The sequence below is a fragment of the Octopus sinensis genome, linkage group LG12 (genome assembly GCF_006345805.1).
Source record: "Octopus sinensis linkage group LG12, ASM634580v1, whole genome shotgun sequence".
In the NCBI taxonomy this organism is placed as follows: Eukaryota; Metazoa; Mollusca; class Cephalopoda; order Octopoda; family Octopodidae; genus Octopus; species Octopus sinensis.
In genome coordinates, this window is record NC_043008.1 from 55,291,110 (window position 1) to 55,316,457 (window position 25,348).

General features: G+C 38.7%; 1 protein-coding gene across 10 annotated transcripts in view; it reads left to right on the forward strand.

The window, feature by feature from the left end:
• Positions 1-25,348, forward strand: part of LOC115218121 (keratin, type II cytoskeletal 1) — a 220,083-nt gene that overhangs the window by 178,997 nt on the left and 15,738 nt on the right. For 9 of the 10 annotated variants that reach the window (XR_003882216.2, XM_029787908.2, XM_029787910.2 and 6 more), the window contains one exon: positions 22,044-22,364. Coding sequence is in view for 9 of the 10 variants with exons in the window: in XM_029787908.2 (XP_029643768.1) it covers positions 22,044-22,364 (321 nt within the window). In the remaining variant the exon portion in view is untranslated. Of the gene's footprint in view, positions 1-1,027; positions 1,259-22,043; positions 22,365-25,348 lie in introns of those variants that run through there. The other variant, XM_029787915.2, reaches the window with a different exon arrangement.

The following is a 25,348-nucleotide window of genomic DNA, read 5'->3' on the forward strand; positions in this document are numbered from 1 at the left end:
GGGTTGATTAAATAAGTACCAGTTACGCACTGGTGTCAATATAATCGACTTAATCCATTTGTCTGTCCTTGTTTGTTCTGTGTTTAGCCCCTTGTGGGTAGTAAAGAAATAGGTATTTTATTTGCTGTATTTATTCCAGTTCTTTGTATTTTAGATTCAAATCTTGACAGGTCAGTTACATTGTTTATTCTTCTGTTGTCAATAAAATAAAGTCACAGTCAAGTACCAGGGGTGACATGTAACAAATTAACCATTTCCCCTCAAAATTGTTGGTCTTGTCCTGAAATTAGAAACAATTATTATTAGAATGCTAAATTACTGAACCAAATAGTTGTATCTAATTACATACCTTTACATTCTGAGTTCAAATATTGGAGATGGTTTTATCAACTGTTCCCCTTCCCAGGGTTTGTGGCTTGGTACCTTTGACAAAAATGAAAGGAACTATGATCATTATTATTATTATTATTATTATTATTATTAGGTTGGTAGAGTGTCAGACAAAATGCCTTGTGGTATTTTAATCATGCCACTTTATGTTACAACTTCAAATCCTGCCAAGGCCAACTTAGACTTTTGTCCTTTCAAGGTCAACAAAATACATACCAGTCATGTACTGGGGTTGATCCAATGGACTATACACTTATTTCTCTCCCCTCTCTTCAAAAAGTGTTTGTAGCCCTGCACCATGCAAGAAATCATCATTGTCATCATCATTATTATTATTACTATTACTATTATTATTACTATTATTATTGTAAAGGTGGCAACCTGGCAGAACTGTTAGCACGCCAGACGAAATGCTTAGCGGTATTTCACCCGTCGCTACATTCTGAGTTCAAATTCCACCGAGGTCAACTTTGCCTTTCATCCTTTCGGGGTCGATAAAATAAGTACCAGTTTAGCACTGGGGTCGATGTAATCGACTTGCCCTACCCTTTAAAAACTGCTGGCCCTGTGCCAAAATTTGAAGCCATTATTATCATCATTATTATTATTATTATTATTATTATTCTTTATTTTCTAGTGAGAACCAGCATAGAGTAGAGAGGGTATTTGCTGAAACCGTTGCCCAATTTTGATTCCCGGTTGGAACTATTTCACTTCATTTACATCACTAATGACCTTGAAAGGCATGAATATCACTACTTCCCATATTTCCCCATCACCCACTAAAATCTCTCAGCCTTTGTAACAAACTCTTATTCTGTTATTTTTTATCATCTTTTAAAAACAAATAAACAAAAATTAACCATTTTCTCCTTTTTTTTTTTTACATTAAAAACTTTGTTTCCTGCTTTTTTTTCTTTTTTTCTTCAAGTTTCTCTTTTCTTATAAATAAATAAAAAAAAAAAGCTTTTACTTAAATAAATAAATAAAAATAAACCTTTTGGGACAACTAAAATTGGTTATTGTCGTTGTTGATGTTGTTGTTGTTGCTAACATGCTTTATTTATTGACTGACATATCAGAAAATATATATTTTAACTTTTACTAGATATAAATTTTTTTAAATTAACACCTTGCTGGCAACTGATTTTCATCAATTATTATTATTATTATTATTAACTTTCTGATGGTGGCAAGCTGGCAGAGTTGTTAACATGCTAAAGAAAATGCTTATTGACTTTTAATATCTTTACATTCTGAGTTCAAATTCTGTCTAAGTTAACTTTGCCTTTCGTCCTTCCCGAGTTAGCGAAACAAATACCGGTCAAGTACTGGCATTGATGTCATTGACTCACCCATTCCCACTTAAAATTTCAGGTCTTGTGCCTATATTATATAAGGCACAAGTCCTGAAAGGTTATTTGTTCTACATTCAAATCCCTAACAAGGTCAACTTTTCTGCTCATCTTTCTGGGGTTGATGAAATAAAGAACCAGTCATATAGTAGGATTGATATAATTGTCTAGACCCTTCCCCAAATTTTCGGTCTTGTGCCAATGTTAAAATATCAAGAGCTATTGATTGGTGGACTCAGTAAAGCATTTAACAAAAGGTTTTGTGATATTCGTTCCAGCTCTTTACAATAGCAGTTCAAATCCTGCCAAAGATGTCTATGCTTCTCATTCTACTGGGACTAATAAGTACTGGACTGATTTCATCTATCTAACCCATTCTTCAAAATATGTTAAAAATAGTAGTAATAACAATAAAAATAATAATAATAATAATAGTTCATATTCTTTTTTATTTCCCTTATCTATGTCTTGTCAAGTACTGGTTTCATCTATCTAACCTATTCTTCAAAATATGTTAAAAATAGTAATAGTAGTAGTAATAATAATAATAATAATAGTTCATATTCTTTTTTATTCCCTTCATCTATATCATGTCACAGCTCCATCCCATAGCTTAGAGATGTAGTACCTTCCTCAATACATGTGTTGTTCCAAGTATTGCTGCCAGCTGTGTACTTCCTATAATGTTTGGTATTCACAGCTTTTCATGCCAGAATATTGCTTTCTTTGAGATGGTCCCAAATACATTGATCGCGATAGGAGAGTGGTAATGTATTAAAAATAAACAACAAGGGTGACTGGGAGTCTCCTTGAAAGATTCCCTTCATGATGACTGGGATTCTCCTTGAAGATTCCCTTCCACCTACTGTCAAAACCGTCTTCTAGTTCCTCATACTATTTTTGAATAGGTATATCGTATCTTTAGCTGCCTCAACCATCTCCAGACATTTTAGAATCTATGAGTGATGACCATATTGTATGCCTTCTTATAGTCAATCCAAACCATTGATAAGCTTATCAACCTTCTCCAATAGTTCCTCAAAATTGCCTGATTCTTTGTTCTTCATGATCCCTTCCTGCAGTCTCCCTGTTTATTTGCTAGCAGTTCATTTCTTTCAAGGTGATCATACAATTTTTCCCTATAATTTCAGTTAAAAGCTTCCACATCATAGGTAAACAAGCAATCAGACAATAGTTACTGGTCACAACACCCTTGGCTAGATCCTTTTGGATCAACACTGATCTTCCTTTGATCATCTATTCTAGTACAATTCCTTGGTGTACACAGCCTTGTGGGAGCTTTTATAGCTTAGGAGGTAAATCCATCAATCCCCTGAACTAGGTTCAGGTCAGGCACCTTTTTACATTTTACCAACTCCTTGTATATCTTCCAGTGTGATAGTAATGTCCTTTTGTATGACTGCATTACTTAATTCTTCTTCCACTTCATGAAGCCAGGGTGCTCTGTTGCTGTGTTTGACATCCTCTGACCAGATGTTGCTGCAAAACGAAGTTTCTTCTGTGGATTTGGGTAACTCTGCCTCTTCCATCCAGAGTTTCATACAATAGTTTCTGATTCATTCTAAATAGTTCATTTTGTTTGAGCTGTAGGCCTCTTTCCTTGTATATCTTGATCTTAACTCCACTTGCTTTGATCTTTTGTCTTATCATATCCAAGACAAAGTGCCATTGTCCACCACTTCGCATTTTGTATTCATGTAGTTCTGTTCACTTTCATTGAGCCTCGTATTTCCTTCCTTTACAGCTCAACCTTACATAAATCCTTTCATTATGTATCTATACTTCCTTCTTTTCTACTTTTCCAGAACAGATCTTTGCGTCTCCCTTCTCCTTCTTTCTAAACATTCCTATCATCTCTTTGATGACATAAGCAGTGGCATACACCAAAGAATTTAACTCTGTGATGTCTTTCATTGGAATTCTCATGACAATTGCAATCACTTTTCTGAGTTCTAATCTTAGCTTTGCTGTATTACATGACTTCAATGATAGTGGTCTTCCGTTCCTCAAAGAACATCACTTCCAGGATTCTCTGGCACCCATGCCAACCTTCTTTCATTGGACACTAATCGCTGCTTGCGAAGACCTGTTGGGGCAAGTGAAATCGAAATTGGACCAAATTTGATGACTGGCACCCATGCCAATGGAGTGCTAACAGCTCCATTCGAGTGGGATCACTGCCAGAGCAGCTGTCTGGCTTCCATGCCAGTAGCATGTAAAATGCACCATTTGAGCGTAATCGTTACCAGCGTCGCGTTACTGGTACTTGTACTGGTGGCACGTGAACAAAACATTTGAGCAAGGTCGTTGCCAGTGCCACTGGACTGAATCCTGTGCAGGTGGCACATAAAAAACACCATTTGAGCATGGCCATTGTCAGTACTGCCTGACTGGCCCTTGTGCCGGTGGCACTTTAAAAGCACCTACTACACTCTCAAAGTGGTTGGCATTAGGAAGGACATCCAGCTGTAGAACCTCTGCCAGATCAGATTGGAGCCTGGTGAAACCATCTGGTTCATCAGTCCTCTGTCAAATCGTCCAACCCATGCTAGCATGGAAAGCAGACATTAAATGATGATGATGATGATAAGAGTAACTAGTTCTAAGCTAATTTCTTCTACTAACTCTAGTCTAAGGCCTTCTATAGATGATATTTCCTCCCACCATGTCCAAGCTCTGTAGAGTCTCTTGTGTTTCCATTTTGGTACTGATCTTAAGGCGGCGAGCTGGCAGAAACGTTAGCACGCCAGGCAAAATCCTTAGTGGTATTTCGTCTGCCACTACATTCTGAGTTCAAATTCCGCCGCGGTCGACTTTGCCTTTCATCCTTTCGGGGTCAATTAAATAAGTACCAGTGACACACTGGGATCGATATAATCGACTTAATCCATTTGTCTGTCCTTGGTTGTCCTCTCTGTGTTTAGCCCCTTGTGAGTAGTAAAGAAATAGGTATTTCATCTGCCTTTACATTCTGAGTTCAAATTCCGCCGAGGTCGACTTTGCCTTTCATCCTTTCGGGGTCAATTAAATAAGTACCAGTTACGCACTGGGATCGATATAATCGACTTAATCTGTTTGTCTGTCCTTGTTTGTCCTATCTGTGTTTAGCCCCTTGTGGGTAGTAAAGAAATAGGTATTTCGTCTGCCTTTACATTCTGAGTTCAAATTCCGCTGAGGTCGGCTTTGCCTTTCATCCTTTCGGGGTCGATTAAATAAGTACCAGTTACGCACTGGGGTCGATATAATCGACTTAATCCGTTTGTCTGTCCTTGTTTGTCCCCTCTGTGTTTAGCCCCTTGTGGGTAGTAAAGAAATAGGTACTGATCTATCAATACTACCTGGGCTAATGCTTCCATATGCACTACATTAGCTGCATGTTGAAAACATTTGTTTCCTCTTCCTCAATGTCAGAAAGTTACTTGCTTGTCATTGTAGATAGATTTTGCCTGTTTTCTTCCCCGCTCTCTCTCTTCTATCTAGAAACTTGTATAGAACAATAAGTATACTTCTATTTTGTTTTCTCTGCCCCCCTCCCCATTAATGTCGGAAACTTGTTTGCCCTGGATGTTGTTTAACATTTCTTATGTTAAAAGCTGTTATTTTGTAGTTGTATGTCAGCTCTGGTGCTGGTTTATTGTTACTACTTGGACTGATGTTTCCATACCCAGGTTTAAAACATTTGCTTCCTCTTCTTCATCAACATCAGAATGTTACTCGCATGTCATTGCAGATAGATTTGTTTTCTTTCTTCCTCTCTCTCTCTCTCTCTCTCTCTCTCTCTCTCTCTCTCTCTCTCTCTCTCTCTCTCTCTCTTAATGTTAGAATCTTGCTTGCACTCAGTGCACCCACCCATTCATTCACCCACCACCTATACTGGAAATCTTTTGGTTAAGGTGTCACATCTGGCAAGTGTCCTGTGGAACAGCTATACTGACTCAGTTGTAATCTGCAGACCCTTAACAGCACAGGAAATTATAATGGAGAATGACAAATTGTTGTTTCAGTATTATGTTACATGTGAGCCAGAGAACCAAGGCTATAGATAAAGGTTACTATAGCTCTGACAAAAATGTCATCGATATCATGAGCTGAAGGATATCAATGAACAAAGATTGGCGGATCAGATGCTCTTTACTCTCTTTTACTTGTTTCAGTCATTTGACTGTGGTCACGCTGGAGCACAGCCTTTTAGTCGAGCAAATCGACCCCAGGACTTATTCTTTGGAAGCCTAGTACTTATTCTATTGGTCTCTTTTGCCGAACCGCTAAGTTACAGGGGCATAAGCACACCAGCATCAGTTGTCAAGTGATGTTGGAGGGACAAACACAGATACACAAACATATACACACACATACATATATATATATATTTACATATATACGATGGGCTTCTTTCAGTTTCCATCTACTAAATCCACTCACAAGGCTTTGGTCGGCCTGAGGCTATAGTAGAAGACACTTGCCCAAGTTACCACGCAGTGGGAATGAACCTGGAACCATGTGGTTGGTAAGCAAGCTACTTACCACACAGCCACTCCTGTGCTTAGATGAGATGAATTAAGATCAAAAAGTGGAAATAAATTACTCAACTTGTACCAAAATTTAAAATCCTTATTATTATTATTATTAAGGCTGCCAGCTGAGAGAATTGTTAGCATGCAAGGCAAAATGCTTGGTATTTCCTTCATCTTTACCCCTTTCACCATAGCCATCAGACAAGACAGTAGAGCAGTCTTCACAGTTAACTTTGTTGACAGCCAGATCCATCTTACACCTACATGCAATAACAGCTATTTGACAAAATCACAAGTTAGCAATGCTCAGACTCTAAAAGTGTGTGTGCAAAAACGTTTCATCACACTGCTTCCATCTGGGACAAGCTTGGCTAATGCCAATTCTGTACTTGCAGAATTTATTTTAAGACAACACTGGCCAGGAATTTCTGGAAGTTTTCCATATTCCATGGACCAAAAGTTGTCCAGAACACATTATCTTGTTCATTCATATTGTCAGCAAGAAGTTTCCCGAGAATGTTGTCACTTTTTCCCCACCACTAAATATTTTTTATTGAATGCGTATGTGGAAATTCCTCTGACTGCATTTTGTGACTGTTATAGGGCTGGTAGAGTCTGACAATGTTCCAAAAACCAAACCGTTTTAGTCTTCACCTTAAAAAAGGACTACAGTTCTGTTTTAACAGAACTTGCAGTTCTTGGTTACAGCCAATTTGTGGATGAGACCAGCTTTGCTGCTCATAACCTCATCCCAATTTGTATCCAACTAAAGATTTTAAACAAACTCCACAAGTAATTCAATGGCTCATCAACTCAGTGCCCTAACAAAATGGGCCAATAACATGGACTTGCATCTCCAGGTGCCATGTTACAAGCCAACCAATTTGTTCAAATTAATCTTAGATATTGCTTTAGAATGGTCCCAGCCATTTCAATTTCTGTACTGTCAGGTACTATTAAGGTAGCACTATTTGCTTATGTCTACACAGCTCTCCTGCATTCTAGTTCAAATGGGATATCCCTTAAAACCACCAGGTATGCAGTAGTGGCCATGAATCATTACATCCAGAAGAGTTAAGAGAGGTTACCCATGACACTGAGCATGTGGAATCTTATCTTTGCTGATGAGACCTCAGTGGACTGAAACATGTCCTGAGTCATCTATATTGAGTGAAATTCTACCTTAACCTTTGACCAAAATTTGTGCTTACCATTTGCTAAATTTTTAAACTATAATTATTGTTAGGGTCCGTATGCTAGCTAAACCAATTAAGCTCTTGCCTTACAGGATTTAGTGTCATGCTTCTATATTCATTTGCTTGTTTCACATCTATTTTTGCATGTTTGCATATTACTGAGGCACTGTTTTCCTGCTAGATCCTCTTCCTGTCAAAAATCCTTACCTGTTTTGCAAGTACAATATCTTTCTTTGCACATCTTTAAAAGTGCAGTGCTATAGCATGATTTATTGAAAAAGAATGCCACAAACTTCACAGTCAGTCACTCAATTTTGTTAATGTTCACATTCTGTGAAGCGCAGGATATTTATATTCAGTCAGACATGAGCATGCACAGACATCAGGTAGCTTATACGGTTTCTGTCTTTGGAACTCACTCATAAAACCCTGGTTGGTCTGAATTACTTAATTCCTTTGCACTCTATGGAGCATAGACTATCAGCAACATTTCTACACTGTTCTACCTCTAAGCTAACTGTACTTTCTGTTCTCCTGAGAGAAAGCCTTCTTCTCCCAGGTTCTTGTTGGATTTGAATTGTTATTGACGCTCCCATAACCTGGCATTTTTCTAAGAAAGGGTGTTGGCACACCCATATTTTACTTGTGGAAAGGGGTGGCCCACATTAGTTTGGCCTCTATCTTTTGACCTGTCCAGTATGGAAGAACCAACCAGGAGCTTGTGCATTGCTGGCATAGCTCTCAGGGTCAATGAGGCCCAACAGCCACTACATCACAACAAGAACTAGACATAGTGGTGAATCTGGGGCTACATTAAAAGACACTTGCACAAGGTGTAACATTTAAAACATTGGTAATTCCTTTATTTTGTTTAAAAAATCTTCTGTTTTTTTTACCTTGACCAAAAGCGAAGTAATATGTGAATAAATAATAGTTCAAAGGTTTCGTCTTCTTGCTGTTTTTCTTCTTTATTACCTCCGCCTTAGCGAAGGTGCAGGTATTGTTTTCGGTCTTTTTTGTTTGTTTGTCCGTGGACAAGATATCTCAAGAACCGCTTGATGGATTCAGATGAAACTTTCAGGGATGTTTGGCCTCATGACTGGCATGAACTGATTAGATTTTGAGATCTATCTGGTACCAGACAAGGATTCTGGATTATATTTTCTGTTTTTTTTTACTTCATTTTTTAGAGCAGTCAGGTTCGTTTTTAGTATCCTCATTTGTGAGAGCAGTTGAATTTATTTCAGATATTCTCATTTTAAAAATCATCTCTGGCTAATCATTGAGGACGTTGGTGTTGCTTTGGCAGAGGTTTGCACTCTCAGAGTGCTCTTGTTGCTACTATTATTATTATTATTAAGGTGGTGAACTGGCAAAATCATTAGTACCACAGGTGAAATGCTTAGCAGTATTTCACCTGTCTTCGTGTTCTGAGTTCAAATCCCACCAAGGTCGATTTAGCTTTTCATCCTTTCAAGGTTAATAAAATAAGTACCAGTAGAGCACTGGGATCAATGTAATCAATTATCCCCCTCCCCCAAATTTCAGGTATTGTGCCTATAGTAAAAAGGATTATCATTATTATTATTATTAGTATTATTATTATTATTAAGGCACTGAGCTAGTAGAATCGTTAGCACATCAGGTAAAATGCTTAGTGGCATTTTATCTATGCTTACATTCTGAGTTCAAATTCCGCCAAGAAACTGTTTTACAATTCTTTTCTGCAACATTCTAATTACATATCTGTCGTACTAGAGCTGTGACTTCTCAATGCATAGAAGAAACAGCAGCTCGATCTGGAGAAAACTCCTTGCTCTCCAAGTTATGCACCCTGTCAAGCAACATTACTCCAGAGACCTGTAAAAGGAATCCCGTTTTGACCACTTCAATCATTACCTAATGCTTATGACCATAAGTGAAGATAGGCAAATATGAAAATCAAGTAGATTACTTTCGCTAAATTCAGAGAGGCTTGTGTGATATATTGGATGGTGATCAATGGAATAAATATTATATTACAAATAACTTGCTTGATTAAACCAATTCAATTACTTGAACTAAAAATATAGATACATTTCCAATACATTAGATGTGGGTCAGTTCTGTTGATTATATTGAATTCTTTATCTCTGGTTCTCTCTACAGAACTAGACTTCTAGGTTGCCAAAAGAAATCATTATTTTATTAGGAAAGTGGTAAATGAGCAGAAAGGCAGCTGATTGGCAGCATTTTAAAGTGTTGGTAAAAAAAAAAAATGCCTTGTAGCATCTGTTCTGGTTCTTTATGTTCTGAGTTCAAATCCCATTGAGATTAACTTTGCTTTTCATTCTTCTGGTCCAAAATGTCTAGTGCCTAAACCAGAAAATAACTATTGGGTTTTCCGGAAAGTTTGTGCCGATTTATGGTAGCTTACCTTTTGACTTATTTTAGAACATGGTTGAGTCCATAAAATAGGATTTCACTACACCTCCATTTAGAGCACAGTTTAAGCTATCTTTTCGGGGAAGAAGATTTATGTTCCTATAACCTCTGTTAATTCTGTAACCCTTTAAAATGGAAGATAAGAAAGTTCCTTTTCGGCACTTGATACTTTGGGAACCAGACAAAAATTGCTGCAGCTCGGCTGGGATGTGTTACCCCACCCTCCATATTCACCAGATATTGCTCCTTCGGATTCCCACTTATTCAGGTCTCTGCAGAATAGTCTCAATGGTAAAAATTTCAATTCCTTGGATGACGTAAAAAGATACCTTGATGAATTCTTTGCCATGAAACCACCCCAATTCTGGGAAGAGGGTTTTTCAAGTTAAAGGAAAGATGGAGACACATTGTGCAACAAAAGGGTTCATATTTGGTTGATTAAAAATGTAATGGCAAGTATTTATTGACCTTTTTCTTTCCTTTAAAATTTGGCACAGACTTTTTAGACAACCCAGTATTTCATTGGGATCATGACAGATTGGCAAATTCATTAATCCTTTAGCATTTAATCCAGTCATATCTGGTTCAAATATTCTTCCTGTTTTTTGTTCAAACTGTCAACATTTGGCCTCTTACACCTACCCTACAATGTCATTCAAAAAATATACTATCACATCATTGCAATATCAAAACTATGAGATAAAGCATGATGAATTCAAAACAATTGTGAATAAAGAAGCATTACATTTGACAGAGTAATCTGAATGCTAAACGGTCAAAGTGTCGGAAAAAAGATGCCATGTAGCATGTGTTCTGGTTCTTCACTGTTTGAATTCAAATCCTACCAAAATCAAATTTACCTTTCATCCTTCCAGGGTCAATAGATTACTACTGAAGTAATGGGTTTCATTGTTAAGGCAGTAAGCTGGTGGAATCATTGGCACACCAGGCAAAAATGCTTCGCGGCATTTTGTCTGCCATTACATTCTGAGTTTAAAATACGCCAAGGTTCATCTTGCCTTTCATTCTTTTGGGGTCGATGAAATAAGTACCAGAGGAACACTGGGATCAATGTAATCAACTGGCCCCTTCCCCAAAAATCTCAGGCCTTTTACCTATTACAGAAAGGGTTATTATTATTTACACTGTTGCTGCTTTGTATTATATGATCCATTCCATGTCTCACCCAGAGACCTCATGTAATGGCAAGCTGGATGCTTCACTGTAGATGTTATTTATGGTTGGCACGAATATATTATAAGGACAGGAGATCAAATTCTGAGGACCATGATTCTGTTAAATTTGTAATAGTTTAAATCTGAAATATTTTTAAAAGACTCTGGTATTCTCAGACTATGTTTTCCTTAGGATGTCGACAGTATCCACGAGAACAACTTTTTGTAGTTCTGATACTTTTGGGTTTCCATAGTGTTTAAGAGTGCCATTTGGCATTACCCCCAAGGCTCTGATGATCACAGGTACAGTTGTCTCTTCATCATTATTATTATTATTATTATTATTATTATTAAGGTGAGTAGAGTCGTTAACATGTTGGGTAAAATACTTAACAGCATTTTGTCTGTCTTTACATTTTGAGTACAAATTCTACTGGGCTCAACTTTGCCTTTGATCCTTTCAGGGTACATAGAATAAGTACCAGTTGAACACTGGGGTCAATGTAATTGACTTATCCATTCCTACAAAATTACTGGCTTTGTACCAAAATTTGAAATCAATTTTGTTATCATTATTATTATGATTATTATTATTATTGAGTGAGAGAGCAGTGCTTGCCATCAAAGTGACACTGGGGTAAAATATACGAAGCCCAGTATACCCATCATGACTACCCGTCTGATAAGGGTACACTAGGCACATGCATCACAACCATATGTGCGTGACATGGTATTCTCATTTCAAGACAAACAGCTCATGACCTTGCAGGTAGGGCCCAGTTAGAATTTTATTCTGGTCGAGTAACCCATCCTGCTCAAAAAGTCCCTGAATAAAGATTGTTTAAGGATGTTGAATGAAACACCTATGTTTCCAAAGGTGAATTATTCAAACCCCAAAGAATTCCTCTCAACACATGGCTAAGATGCTCCCCCACTACTTCTGCTCGTGATCAAAGATGCACATATCGTCAGCCACTAAGGGACATGGTCAACTGGTTAAGGTCAAGCAAATCTGTGGTATTGAGCAGAATATTTGCTGTAGCCCATCTTTTATACCAAGACAAAACAATGTACATGATAACACTTCCAATCAGTTAAGCTCAAAAGCCATGAGAGCCACTGCCTGGTACTGCATCAGGGCATTTATTATTATTATTATTATTATATTATTATTATTATTATTATTATGGTTAGCAGTAGTAGTAGTAGTTGTTGTTGTTGTTGTAGTAGTAGTAGTAGTATGATTTCAAATCCTGTTGTGGTCAATTTTGCCTTTCTTCCTTCCAGGGCAGAGGGTCAATAAAATAAATTACCAGTCAAATTACTACATTCAATGTAATTCTCTAGCCTTCTCACCACAAAATTTCAGGTTTTTTCCTATAGTAAAAAGGATTATTACAAGGGTGGTGGACTGGCAAAATCATTAGTTCATCAGACCAAATATTTTGTAGTATTTAATTATGATCCTTTAAATTCTGAGTTCAAACCTCACCAAGTTCAGTTTTGCCTTTCATCGTTCCTAAATCAATAAAATGAAGTAGCTGTCAATTACAGGGGCTGATATAATCAACTGTTCCCATCTCCCAAAATATTTGGCTTCCCTTGTAAACTATGAAATAAACCATTATAGATAGATAAAGAAAGCCAGACAAACAGGAATATAGTAGTAGTAGTAGTAGGAGGAGGAGGAGGAGATGTATGAAGTTAGAAGGGTGGCAGAAACAATGGTTTTTAAATTAAATACTTCATAGTTTGTTTTTTTTAAATTCTATCCAACTACTTTCTGATATCAGATCCAGCTAGGATTAGGTTTTTCTGAAATCTCACAGGGCTCAATGAAACTAAATAGCAAGTAAGGTTTGTAGGTTGTTCTTCTAACTACACACCAGTCCCCACCTCTCTCTCTCTCTCTACGAATCTGTGACCTTGTCCTAAATATAAGAAACCGTTATTCATTGGTGCTAAAAAGTTTTCCTTGTTGAAAAAAAATGTAAATGTTGCATTTTATAATTTCATATATTCAACATCGTTTTTAACATATATATACCACACAGACATACTGTCTCGTGGTCTCTTTCTTACTCTCTCTTTCTCCTCCCCCCCTCTTCTATCATAATCACTTTCCTTTTCCCTCTCAAGTGAAAGTCTTTATTCATTGCAAACACTGATCCTATCTATACAAGACTATATTAATACACAAACACCAGCAAAAGCAATGAAAAATTGTATCACTACTCAAATATTTCAATAAATTTTAGAAGCATTATATATGTACTTATACATATATATGTTCAGACTATGCATGTAATATTTACATATAACTGTGTACATAAATATATATATACACACACACACACACACATACACTTTAAGTATTTCTGAATACATTCTTGTTCTCACACACACATTCCCAAAGACTTACAGATGGGATGACGTGTGTGTGTGTGTGTGTATGTGCTTCATGTTCTTGCTTCATGGGGCTGGGGGTCAACCCAGGTTAGTGGTCCCAGAGGTGTCATCATGTGTAGAGCTGACCAGGTCCATCATTACTGGCAGTCCCAATGCCTGTCCTTCTGCATTTCTACATCCAGACCACATCTGCAGTTGGTCCCCAAGGTCAGCTCTCCATTGTTGGTGACTGTGGAGTCCGGGTAGATGAAGGAGCCGACAAACTCCTCGACAGTGGGGGCCAAGATAATGTTGAGCCTCTGGAAATCCTTACTCACATCCAGCCATCTGGTGTAGCACCTGCTACAAGACCTCTTACAGCCCACATATTACATGCATATTCTGAACATATATAGGTGCAGGAGTGGCTGTGTGGTAAGTAGCTTGCTTACCAACCACATGGTTCCGGGTTCAGTCCCACTGCATGACACCTTGGGCAATTGTCTTCTACTATAGCCTCGGGCCGACCAAAGCCTTATGAGTGGATTTGGTAGACAGAAACTGAAAGAAGCCCGTCGTATATATGTATATATATATATGTGTGTGTGTGTTTGTGTGTCTGTGTTTGTCCCCCTAGCATTGCTTGACAACTGATGCTGGTGTGTTTATGTCCCCGTTACTTAGCGGTTCGGCAAAAGAGACCGATAGAATAAGTACTGGGCTTACAAAAGAATAAGTCCCAGGGTCGAGTTGCTCGACTAAAGGCGGTGCTCCAGCATGGCCGCAGTCAAATGACTGAAACAAGTAAAAGAGTAATATACATGTGTAAGTACTCTTTTACTCTTTTACTTGTTTCAGTCATTTGACTGCGGCCATGCTGGAGCACCGCCTTTAATCGAGCAACTCGACCCCGGGACTTATTCTTTTGTAAGCCCAGTACTTATTCTATCGGTCTCTTTTGCCGAACCGCTAAGTAACGGGGACGTAAACACACCAGCATCGCTTGTCAAGCACTGCTAGGGGGACAAACACAGACACACAAACATACACGCACCCACACATATATATATACATATATACGACGGGCTTCTTTCAGTTTCCGTCTACCAAATCCACTCACAAGGCATTGGTCGGCCTGGGGCTATAGCAGAAGACACTTGCCCAAGGTGCCATGCAGTGGGACTGAACCCTGAACCATGTGGTTGGTTAGCAAGCTACTTACCACACAGCCACTCCTGCGCCTATATAATACATATATAATACTTTTAAAATTTATTGAAATATTTAAGTAATGATACAATTTTTCATTGCTTTTGCTAGTATTTGTGTATTAATATAGTCTTGTATAGATAGGATCAGTGAGGCCCTGGTAGAAGGCAGAGGACATGTCCTTACCAACATGTGGTAGATTGCTATGAGGTGGGAAGCTGCTGGCAGATGCATGCATGCACACAGTTCTTAGTTGGAAACATGACGGTACATCTGATATTCTCTCAGGGCACTGCTATCAGAGCTGTCAATCCTCTTTGCCAGGGTCTTCATGAAGAGCCACATTTCTGCTCCATAGAAGAGAATGGAGAGGACTGACACAGAGCTTTGTCTTCCGAGAGATGCCAAAGGGACTTTCATAGAGAGTACATGGCCAAACCACATCTGTAGTTGATTCCATTGTTGGTGACTCAGGAGTCCAGAAAGATGAGGGAGATGACAAACTCCATTATGAAGTGGAGGAGGGTCAAACATCTGAATTAGATTCAATGCATCTGATGGGCTTTGCCCAACTCACTTGAAGGCCAAGCTTTGCTGATTCCTTTCAATATATGGTCAATGCATTGACCTTTGCAAGTCAGTCGGCTTGCTGAATAGGGTGCACAGTGCAAGTTGGTAAGGGTAGTTCCTGAGGGTAATGCCAGAAACTCACTTGCAGACCTTGATCATCAGATAATCAATGACACATTTGAAGAGGTTAGGGGTGGCCGTGCAGCCCTTTCTGACCCCACTGTTCAAGAGTTAGAGTCCTTCCTGTTCACCCACATGCAGCTCTCAGTTCTGTTATAGACCTGTTGAAACAGAGCGTTGAGTGTATAAAGGGTAAAGACCCCCTTCAGTCATGAATGACCATGGGATTGCATCTAGAAAGTTCCCCTCTGAGGTATAAGTCTGAGCAAGGTTGTTTATGGAAACCAGCAGTCGCCCATACATACCAGCCTTCCCTCTCCATGCCACTGAAGTTATCCAAGGGAAAGGCAAGAGCTGATACAGCTTGGTACCAGTGGTATTGCAACTCATTTCTACAGATAAGTGAACTGGAGCAACATGAAATGAAGTGCCTTGCTTAAGAATACAACACACAGCCCAGTCTGGGAATCGAATTCACTACCCCATGATTGTGAGCTCAACACTCTAACCACTAAGCCATGCATGTTCTTTTTTTTGTGTGTATATATATATATATATATATATTATCAATACCATATAATGTGTGTGTTGTTAAATGCTACAAAGTGGCAATATTTTGCCTTAAAGGAGATCTCTTTAAAGATATATAATGTTGAGAAACGCAACATACCTCAAAGGTAGGTGAAACACTATTACCCTGGAAGTGAATGAGAGCAACGTATACCAATATTTCATAATTTGTTTGCTCATCAGTATACCAAACTCCTTTACTTCTGAAATGACTTGCAACAGTCAACCAGAGGTATGTATGCAAATTGTGTACAATCCATATATATTGATGTGCAAAAGCATCACATAAGTAAAATTTTGTGCTGTGTTGTCGAAGGGAAATCCCTTTACAAACACATAGTGTTTTACTCTCAGGACAAATTCATTTCACCTAGTTTTGCTGTGTTTTTTAACACTATATGTCTTTAAAGGATCTCCCTTAAGCAAAATATCATAGTTTTGTAATGTTTCACAATACACATACATTGAGTATATGATATTGATGTTTACATTATTGAGCTGCTTCAAGCACAAAACTTCAATGAATATATATATATATGTAATATATAAATATATATATCATCATCATCATCATCATATAGTATCTGCTTTCCATGCTGGCATGGGTTTAGACAGTTTGATTACAACTGGTAGACTGGATAGCTGTATTTAGTTCCGGTCTGATTTGACTTGGTTTTTATGGTTGGATGCCCTTCCTAATGCCAACCACTCCAAAAGTGTAGTGGCTACCTTTTATGTGTCACAAGCACTGACCACATCCATGATTTCACTTGGCTTGATGAGTCTTATACACACACACACGTACACACACACCACACACATATTTGAATATGCCTCAGCATATATTCATATGCATGTGTGTGTGTGTGTAAAACATTGCAGCTACCTGATCAGTTATTAATTAAGCAAATACAAAAGCCTGATAGACTTCATGCTCAATAGAAAACATAATAATGCTAAGTGTTTCTTTTTCTAACAAACATATCACCTAACATAAGCTAGTAATGATTAGTCACTAAACAATCTGAAGAAGGGATGTGAGAAAACCTCTTGACCAGTATCATCATCATCATCGTTTAATGTCTGCTTTCCATGCTGGCATGGGTTGGACGGTTCAACCGGGGTCTGGGAAGCCAGAAGGCTGCACCAGGCCCAGTCTGATTTGGCAGTGTTTCTACAGCTGGATGCCCTTCCTAACGCCAACCACTCCGTGAGTGTAGTGGGTGCTTTTTACGTGCCAGACGAGGCTGGCAAACAGCCACGATCGGATGGTGCTTTTTACGTGCCACCGGCACAGGGACCAGACGAAGCTGGCAACGGCCACGGTCAGATAGTGCTTTTTACGTGCCACCGGCATGGATGCCAGTCGGGCGGCGCTGGCTACGGCCACGTTCGGATGGTTCTTTTACGTGCCATAGTTAACTTATATATGACATCAGGGGGAAGAAATAGTGACTTAGAGGACAATTGGAAGTATCTACAAGATACCCTGCAGAAAGCTACAAACCAGATTTTTGGCTGATGCAAGATCCCAACCAGATGGGAGGTGACATCATGGTGGAATTGTACTATAGATTGCTCTACAAAAGCTAAGAAACAAGTATGGAATGAGTAGAAGAAACGACCACCAGAGATCAGTATCAAGTATGTAGATGTCAGCTATACTTAACGAGGGAATAATTTAAAAGTAAGAGGTTTATACATGCTCTGCAATATGAGGTATGAGGTATTTTCTCTTTTTGTTTTGTTTTGTTTTTCTTTGTAATGTAAGTTAGTGGTGCTAGGGATAATTGAGATTGCAATGAGGAAGAAGTGTGCGTTAAATGAGAGCAACACAGTTACCCTCACTGATGCCAATAAGAAATCAACATGAAAATACTGTTATAAGAGGTTGCTGAATGAGGAGGGTGAGAGAGGGAAAAAGAAAGTTTACCTCGAGTGGATATTAGAGAAGGACTTCAGACCATTGAAATTAATACCCATATGGTTGAAAGCACCATTATGGAAATGAAGGAAGGAAAGAAAGCTGGATCAGCAGTGATAGTCACTGAGATGCTTAAAATATTTAACAATGCGCAGGAGTGGCTGTGTGGTAAGTAGCTTGCTAACCAACCACATGGTTCCGGGTTCAGTCCTACTGCGTGGCATCTTGGGCAAGTGTCTTCTGCTATAGCCCCAGGCCAACCAATGCCTTGTGAGTGGATTTGGTAGATGGAAACTGAAAGAAGCCTGCCGTATATATATATATATATATATATATATGTGTGTGTCTGTGTTTGTCCCCCTAGCATCACTTGACAACCGATGCTGGTGTGTTTATGTCCCCGTTACCTAGCGGTTCGGCAAAAGAGACCGATAGAATAAGTACTGGGCTTACAAAAGAATAAGTCCCGGGGTCGAGTTGCTCGATTAAAGGTGGTGCTCCAGCATGGCCACAGTCAAATGACTGAAACAAGTAAAAGAGTAAAAGAATGTAACTCACTTACATTGTCGCTCATGAAACACAGAAACCGATCATAGTGCAACAGTTCCACCAACAACTGCTACAAGGAGAAAGTAGAAACTCTAGAGAAACAACTACAGAGCCATTTAAGTAATGAACCAAGTTTTGAAAGTTGCTGAAACTGATTAGAAGAAGACAAGATGCAGAGACCCACAAGTCTCATTCATTTGTTTGTTCATTTGTTAACAGAGAAGCATGTGGTTCGTAAGCAAGCTACTTACCACACTGCCACTCCTAGAGGTAACAATTTAAATGTAAGTTTTTTTTCAGGTTACTGTGTGAGGGGACCAAACTTGGACAAGAAGGAAGTTGTTGTTGTTGTTGTTGCTGCTGTTGCTGTTGCTGTTGTTGTTGTTGTTGTTGTTGTTTAGCCCTTGGTTAAGGCCTGATTGAATCAACCTATAACTGTTTCAGTTATGGACACCTTGTTTTTTTTTTCAGGCAGTGTACCTTAGACCAGATTGTGATTTGAGGAAGATCTGGCTATTATTTCTTGCAGGTCTTGCTGCTGCATAGACATTCTTTCAGTGTCTCTTAGGTTTAAAAAGAGATGTGTAGGAGGTGGCTGTGGCTCTGTGATGAAAGAGCCTGGTGGAGCATTTTGTACCAAGTTTGTGGGTGTCAGTAACTGTAGAGAGGGCAAACAAAAAAAATAGTTTTTAATTATTTTTTTTTAGTTCCAGGTCAACCCAGATTGAGTAAACCTGTGATCAAAGGTGTTCCAGCTATGACCACCCTATCTTATTTTCAGACAAACCATCCAGGATTATTAACCAATTTTGGTCCATTTTTTAAAAATTAGTAGAATGTGTTTTGCATTTTCTTGCCGGTCTAACAACTATATAGAAATTCTCTCCATGGCTTGTTGTTGTGTCAGGTAGGCTTAGATGCAGGGTGATGATAGTACACAACTTGCTAATTGTCTTTGTAGTCTGAGTAGAGGAGGATATGGTATGTCAGGGAGTTAATGGTTGTAGTGTGTTCAGTGATTTTTTGGATAATCATAGATAAATAAAATCTGTTTGTAATTTGCAACAGATTAGTTAGTGTTAAGAGAATCTTCTCAAGAAACTAATATACAATTATACAATTGTTTCAGGAATATATATATAATGGGAAGGTTTACAAAAATAAACAAAAGACGAAGGCAGGTGGAGTACAAACAAACAAATGTATTAGTATGGTGCTCAGGAATAGAAATAGAACAAGTCTTTTACGTTTCGAGCCCTACGTTCTTTGACAGAAAGATACACAGGAAAAAACAAGGAGAGAAAAAAAAATGCATGTAGGAGCTAACGATCTATATATATATATATATATATATATATATATATACACATATATATAATCTATTATATAAAACCCATTCTGTCTGTCTGTGTGTGTGTGTCTTCTAGGATCTCGGGCTTCCTCCATCCGATTGCGCTCAAATTTGATATGTAGATACCGACAGTATCAGGGCATGTATAAGTCTTGAAACAATTACAAAAATCAATTCCAGGTGAGAATGCGATCGATAAAGCCATGAGAACGTGCATTTGTACACGCAAGTACATCAGTTGAAATCTGTCTTTTGCTGGTGTTTCAAATTTAGGTTAAATCAGTGTTTCTCAAAGGGGAGGCCTATGGGACGGTCGGACAAGTTGTTTTGAAAAATTTGGTTTAAATGTCTGACAACTCAGCTCCGTCCATTGGACGGTGGGGGGTGCGTTTTACTTGTTATATCTATATATATGTCCATATATATATATGCGATGGTTTTTGGTAAGCAGTGTCAATTTTTACAATTCTGTAAATAATAATAATATTTTATAAGCTTATAAGTGGTCACTGTGTAATGCAGTGGTTTTCAACCAGGGTTCTGCGGAACCTTAGGGTTCCGCCAGTACAGTCCAGGGGTTCCACAAGAAGTTACAAAACTGCTAAAATCAGCAGTAATTTTTAATTCTCCTGTGCAGATATGTGTGCATAAGACTATTAAATTATTGATTAGGGGTTCCTCAAGCCAGTGGAATGTTTCCTTGGGGGTTCCGTTCCAGCAAAAAGTTTGAAAAGCACTAGTGTAATGACTAAAGAAAATAGTAGTTTTTCATCATTACACAGTGATTGCTTATAAGGTTTAAGCCTATAAAATATTAATATGTATATATAAACATATAAACAAAATATAAATTAAAAGATAGGATCAGAATCGATGTTATTATTTTGAAACCTTGAGAGAAGGGAAAGTATTGATGATTACAATAGTTTGGACTTTGTCTTTCTTTTGGGTAGCAGCAAAAAAGGAGAAACTGGAAAAAGGAAGGCAGAGATAAAAAACAAAAAAAGGAGAAAAATTCCAGTGAGAGAAACCATTGGATGTTGGCTACTATCTGACTGAAAATTGGAAATAGGCTGAAATTATTTATTTATTTTTGCAAGAGAATTACGTGTGTATATTCTGTCAGCCAGCTTTTATTCAAAAGGCATTGAGCAAGTCTGAAGCTATAGTAGCAGGTACTTGCTTATGTTGTCATACAGTGAGGTAGAACTAAAAACCACATGGTTGCTAAGCAAACATCATAGCCATGCCTCTGTGTGTGTGTGTGTGTATATATATATATATATATATATATATATATATATATATATATATATATATTGGCCTGCTCACTTATCCAGCGGGGTGGCATCATTCAAAGGCTAAAACAATGCGAAGCAAATTGTGACCAGCGATGTGTAGCAACATCTGATAGCCTGGTCGGTGATATATATATATATATATATATATATATATATAGAGAGAGAGAGAGAGAGAAATATATAGTTATATATAGTTGTGAGCATTTGGGAAGCTGCATGGTTGAATGGTTAAGATGTTTACTTCACAATCATAGGAGTCCAGGTTCAATCTCACTGCATGGCATCTTAGGCATCTGTTTATTTTTCTATTCTGTGGTCTCAGACTGATCAGTGTCTTCTGAATGATACTGGCTAGACAGGAACTGTTTAGAAGCCCATCAGATGCATTGAACCCAATACAAAGGTCTGACCTTCCCATTCACAATGTTATACTGATTCTACTTACGGAGTATATGTGTCTGTGGAATATTCAACCACTTCAGCTCATATATATTAATTAGGTACTTCATTGATCAGATAAATGAATATGCATCATCAAAGCCAATAAAGATTCATTATTTACTTGGAGGAATGTAACAAAGAAGCCCTCTATAGCTTTTTGTCTTGAATGTACAGGCCCATTAGGCCAGAGATTATTTTGGTTTCTGTGACATTTAAGTCACTGAGAGTACAAACTTCCCCTGAATGGAATGCTAGTCCATCACATTAACTTCTTCCTCCAACAGCTATCACTGGTTTTCATTTCATTTTCAGCTGAGTGGAACTGAAGTAGCATGAAATGAAGTGTTTTGTTCAAGGATGTGCTGAGATGTGAACCCATGATCTGATGTTCACAAGCCCAACACCCAAACCACTTTGCCATATGTCTTCATGCCATAGCTGTCAGCTATGAAAATGGAGAAACAAGATGCATGTCATCTCTTGTATTACCTATTTTATGATTTGGCAACTTGTTAAAACTAATTCCTGTACTCTTTGATTCTCAGAATGATGACAATGCTGATGTCAATCAGTCAAACGAAGACAACGACATCCTCAACATGCTTAGTAACCGAAGACATGGCAATAACAAAATACCTCCTGACTTCAACCTCAACAATGGCCTGAATAATGAGGGAAACCAACCATTGGAGAGGGTAAATGTTGAAGACAATCTCGCTGGACGTCTTCTTCCCAATGACCATCAAGGAATCATAGAAAACAAAATACCCCCAGAAATCATTAAGGGTGACTTGATTAACGAAAATAAACTGGAGAAGGACAATGCCTTTGAACATGACCTTCAGTTGGATGGTAGAGAAGTTCAGGTAGTTAATTTTGTTTGTTGCTCTTGTAATGGTGCTTACTAATCAATAACTGCCATGTTTTTTTTTATTTTTTTAATATTTTAGTTAAAAGCCTAAATCCAAAATGTACTACATAACCTCTGCCAATATCATATTTTCTATACATTTTTTTCTTCTTCAAAAAGCATACAAGGAAAATTAACATGTCTTGTGGCTCTTAATGAATCATTGAATCACTTACCAAAGGCTTCAACTTCATGTAGTGTATCATTGCAGATATATATATCATCATCATCATCATTGTTTAGCGTCCGTTTTCCATGCTAGCATGGGTTGGACGGTTCTACTGGGGTCTGTGAAGCCAGAAGGCTTCATCAGGCCCAGTCAAATCTGGCAGTGTTTCTACGGCTGGATGCCCTTCCTAACGCCAACCACTCCGTGAGTGTAGTGGGTGCTTTTTATGTGCCACCCGCACAGGTGCCAGACAGAGCTGGCAAACGGCCACGAACAGATGGTGCTTTTTACGTGCCACCGGCACGAGGCCAGTCGGGGCGGCGCTGGCAATGGTCGCGAAACGGAAGGTTCTCTTACATGCCACCGGCACTGGTAACACATCTGCAATTTCCATTGATCGATTTCGATTCTGATCCTCACTTGCCTCAACATATATATATATATATATATACTCTTTTACTCTTTGACTTGTTTCAGTCATTTGACTGTGGCCATGCTGGAGCGCCAGCTTTAGTCGAGCAAATCGATCCCGGGACTTATTCTTTGTAAGCCTAGTACTTATTACATTGGTCTCTTTTACCGAACTGCTAAGTTACGGGGATGTAAACACACCAGCATCGGTTGTCAAGCGATGTTGGGGGGACAAACACAGACACACAAACATATACACACACATACATATATATATATATATATATATACATACATATATACAACAGGCTTCTTTCAGTTTCCGTCAACCAAATCCACTCACAACGCTTTGGTCAGCCCGAGGCTATAGTAGAAGACACTTGCCCAAGGTACCACACAGTGGGACTGAACCCAGAACCATGTGGTTGGTAAGCAAGCTACTTACCACACAGACACTTCTACGCCTATTACGCCTATATACATATATAAAATAGCATGTAAATAAAAAATTGGAAAAGAATTCAGCAGGTAATTGAACACAAGCTTAGATTTTACTCACCAACTACTTACCATCATTCCACAGTACATTTACACACATATTTTTCTCCATATATTGTCTAACCTACACAACCAGACAATAGACTCTGTTTATATACATATATTTATGCAGTAGAGGCGCAATGGCCCAGTGGTTAGGGCAGTGGACTCGCGGTTGTGGGATCGCGGTTTCGATTCCCAGACCGGGCGTTGTGAGTGTTTATTGAGCGAAAACACCTAAAGCTCCACAAGGCTCCGGCAGGGATGGTGGTGATCCCTGCTGTACTCTTTCACCACAACTTTCTCTCAATCTTACTTCCTGTTTCTGTTGTACCTGTATTTCAAAGGGCTGGCCTTGTCACTCTCTGTGTTACGCTGAATATTCCCGAGAACTACATTAAGGGTAGTACACGTGTCTGTGGAGTGCTCAGCCACTTACACGTTAATTTCACGAGCAGGCTGTTCCGTTGATTGGATCAACCGGAACCCTCGTCGTCGTAACCGACGGAGTGCTTCCAAAATCCAAATTTATGCAATCTGATTAGATGGCATGCATACCCCTTCTTCAGTCAAGTTGTGTAAGACCAGATGGCATTCATTTTTTTGCTTTCTTCATATTAGCTTGAATTAGACAGATATTTTACTAAGGTATTATTTCACAGCTGGAAGATGATGAGCTGACAGAATCATTAGCAGACTGAGCAAAATGCTTAGTGGTATCCATCTTTAGTGGAGCTAGCAGAAACGTTAGCGCGCCGGGTGAAATGCTTAGCAATATTTCGTCTGCCGCTACGTTCTGAGTTCAAATTCCACCGAGGTCGACTTTGCCTTTCATCCTTTCGGGGTCGATTAAATAAGTACCAGTTACACACTGGGGTCATTTATAATTGACTTAATCTGTTTGTCTGTCCTTGTTTGTCCCCTCTGTGTTTAGCCCCTTGTGGGCAGTAAAGAAATAGGTATCCATCTTTAGTGGCATCCAGCTTTACATTGGACACGGCTGTGTGGTTGAGAAGCTTGCTTCCTATCCATTTGGTCTTGGGTTCAGTCCCACTGTGTGGAGCCTTGGGCAAGTGTCTTCTGAAGTCAACTTTGCTTTTCATCCTTTTGGGGTTGACAATATAAGTGTAACAGTTGAGCACTGAGGGGTCGATATAATCGACTTACCCTTTCTCCAAAATTGTTGGCCTTGTGCCAAAATTTGAAGCCATTATTTCACAGCTTGATATCTTTCCAGTTGCTAATCCTTGTATGTTTCCCCAATAAAAAAACTTTTCGTTCTTTTCACATTCGAATGAATTGTTTACAGGGAAATATCAGTGATTTTTCAATGCAAAGCACAGAATTTAAACATTCAAAACACACACACACACATGTACATACACACATACGCACACATGCACACACACACACACACACACACACACACGTGGGTGTAACTACTGGTGTGGACATGGGTGTGTGGTTGAGAAGCTTGCTTCCCATCCATTTGGTCTTGGGTTCAGTCTCACTGTGTGGAGCCTTGGGCAAGTGTCTTCTGCTCCCTGGTCAATCAAAGTCTTGTGAGCAGACTTAGTAGATGGAAACCAAAAAAGGTTCATCATGTGTGTGTGTGTGTGTGTGTGTGTGTCCTTGTCTAAACATCTCATGATGGTTATAAATAAACATCATCATCATCATCGTACAAGCAAGGTTGTTCATTTCCAGTCTTCCTTGAAGAATATATCTTGTTATTGGAATATATTACTTTGCTTGAAAACAGGTGATGGTTGGTAACAGGAAGGGCAACCAACCATGTGAAAAACTGTCTCCAGAATTTCTGT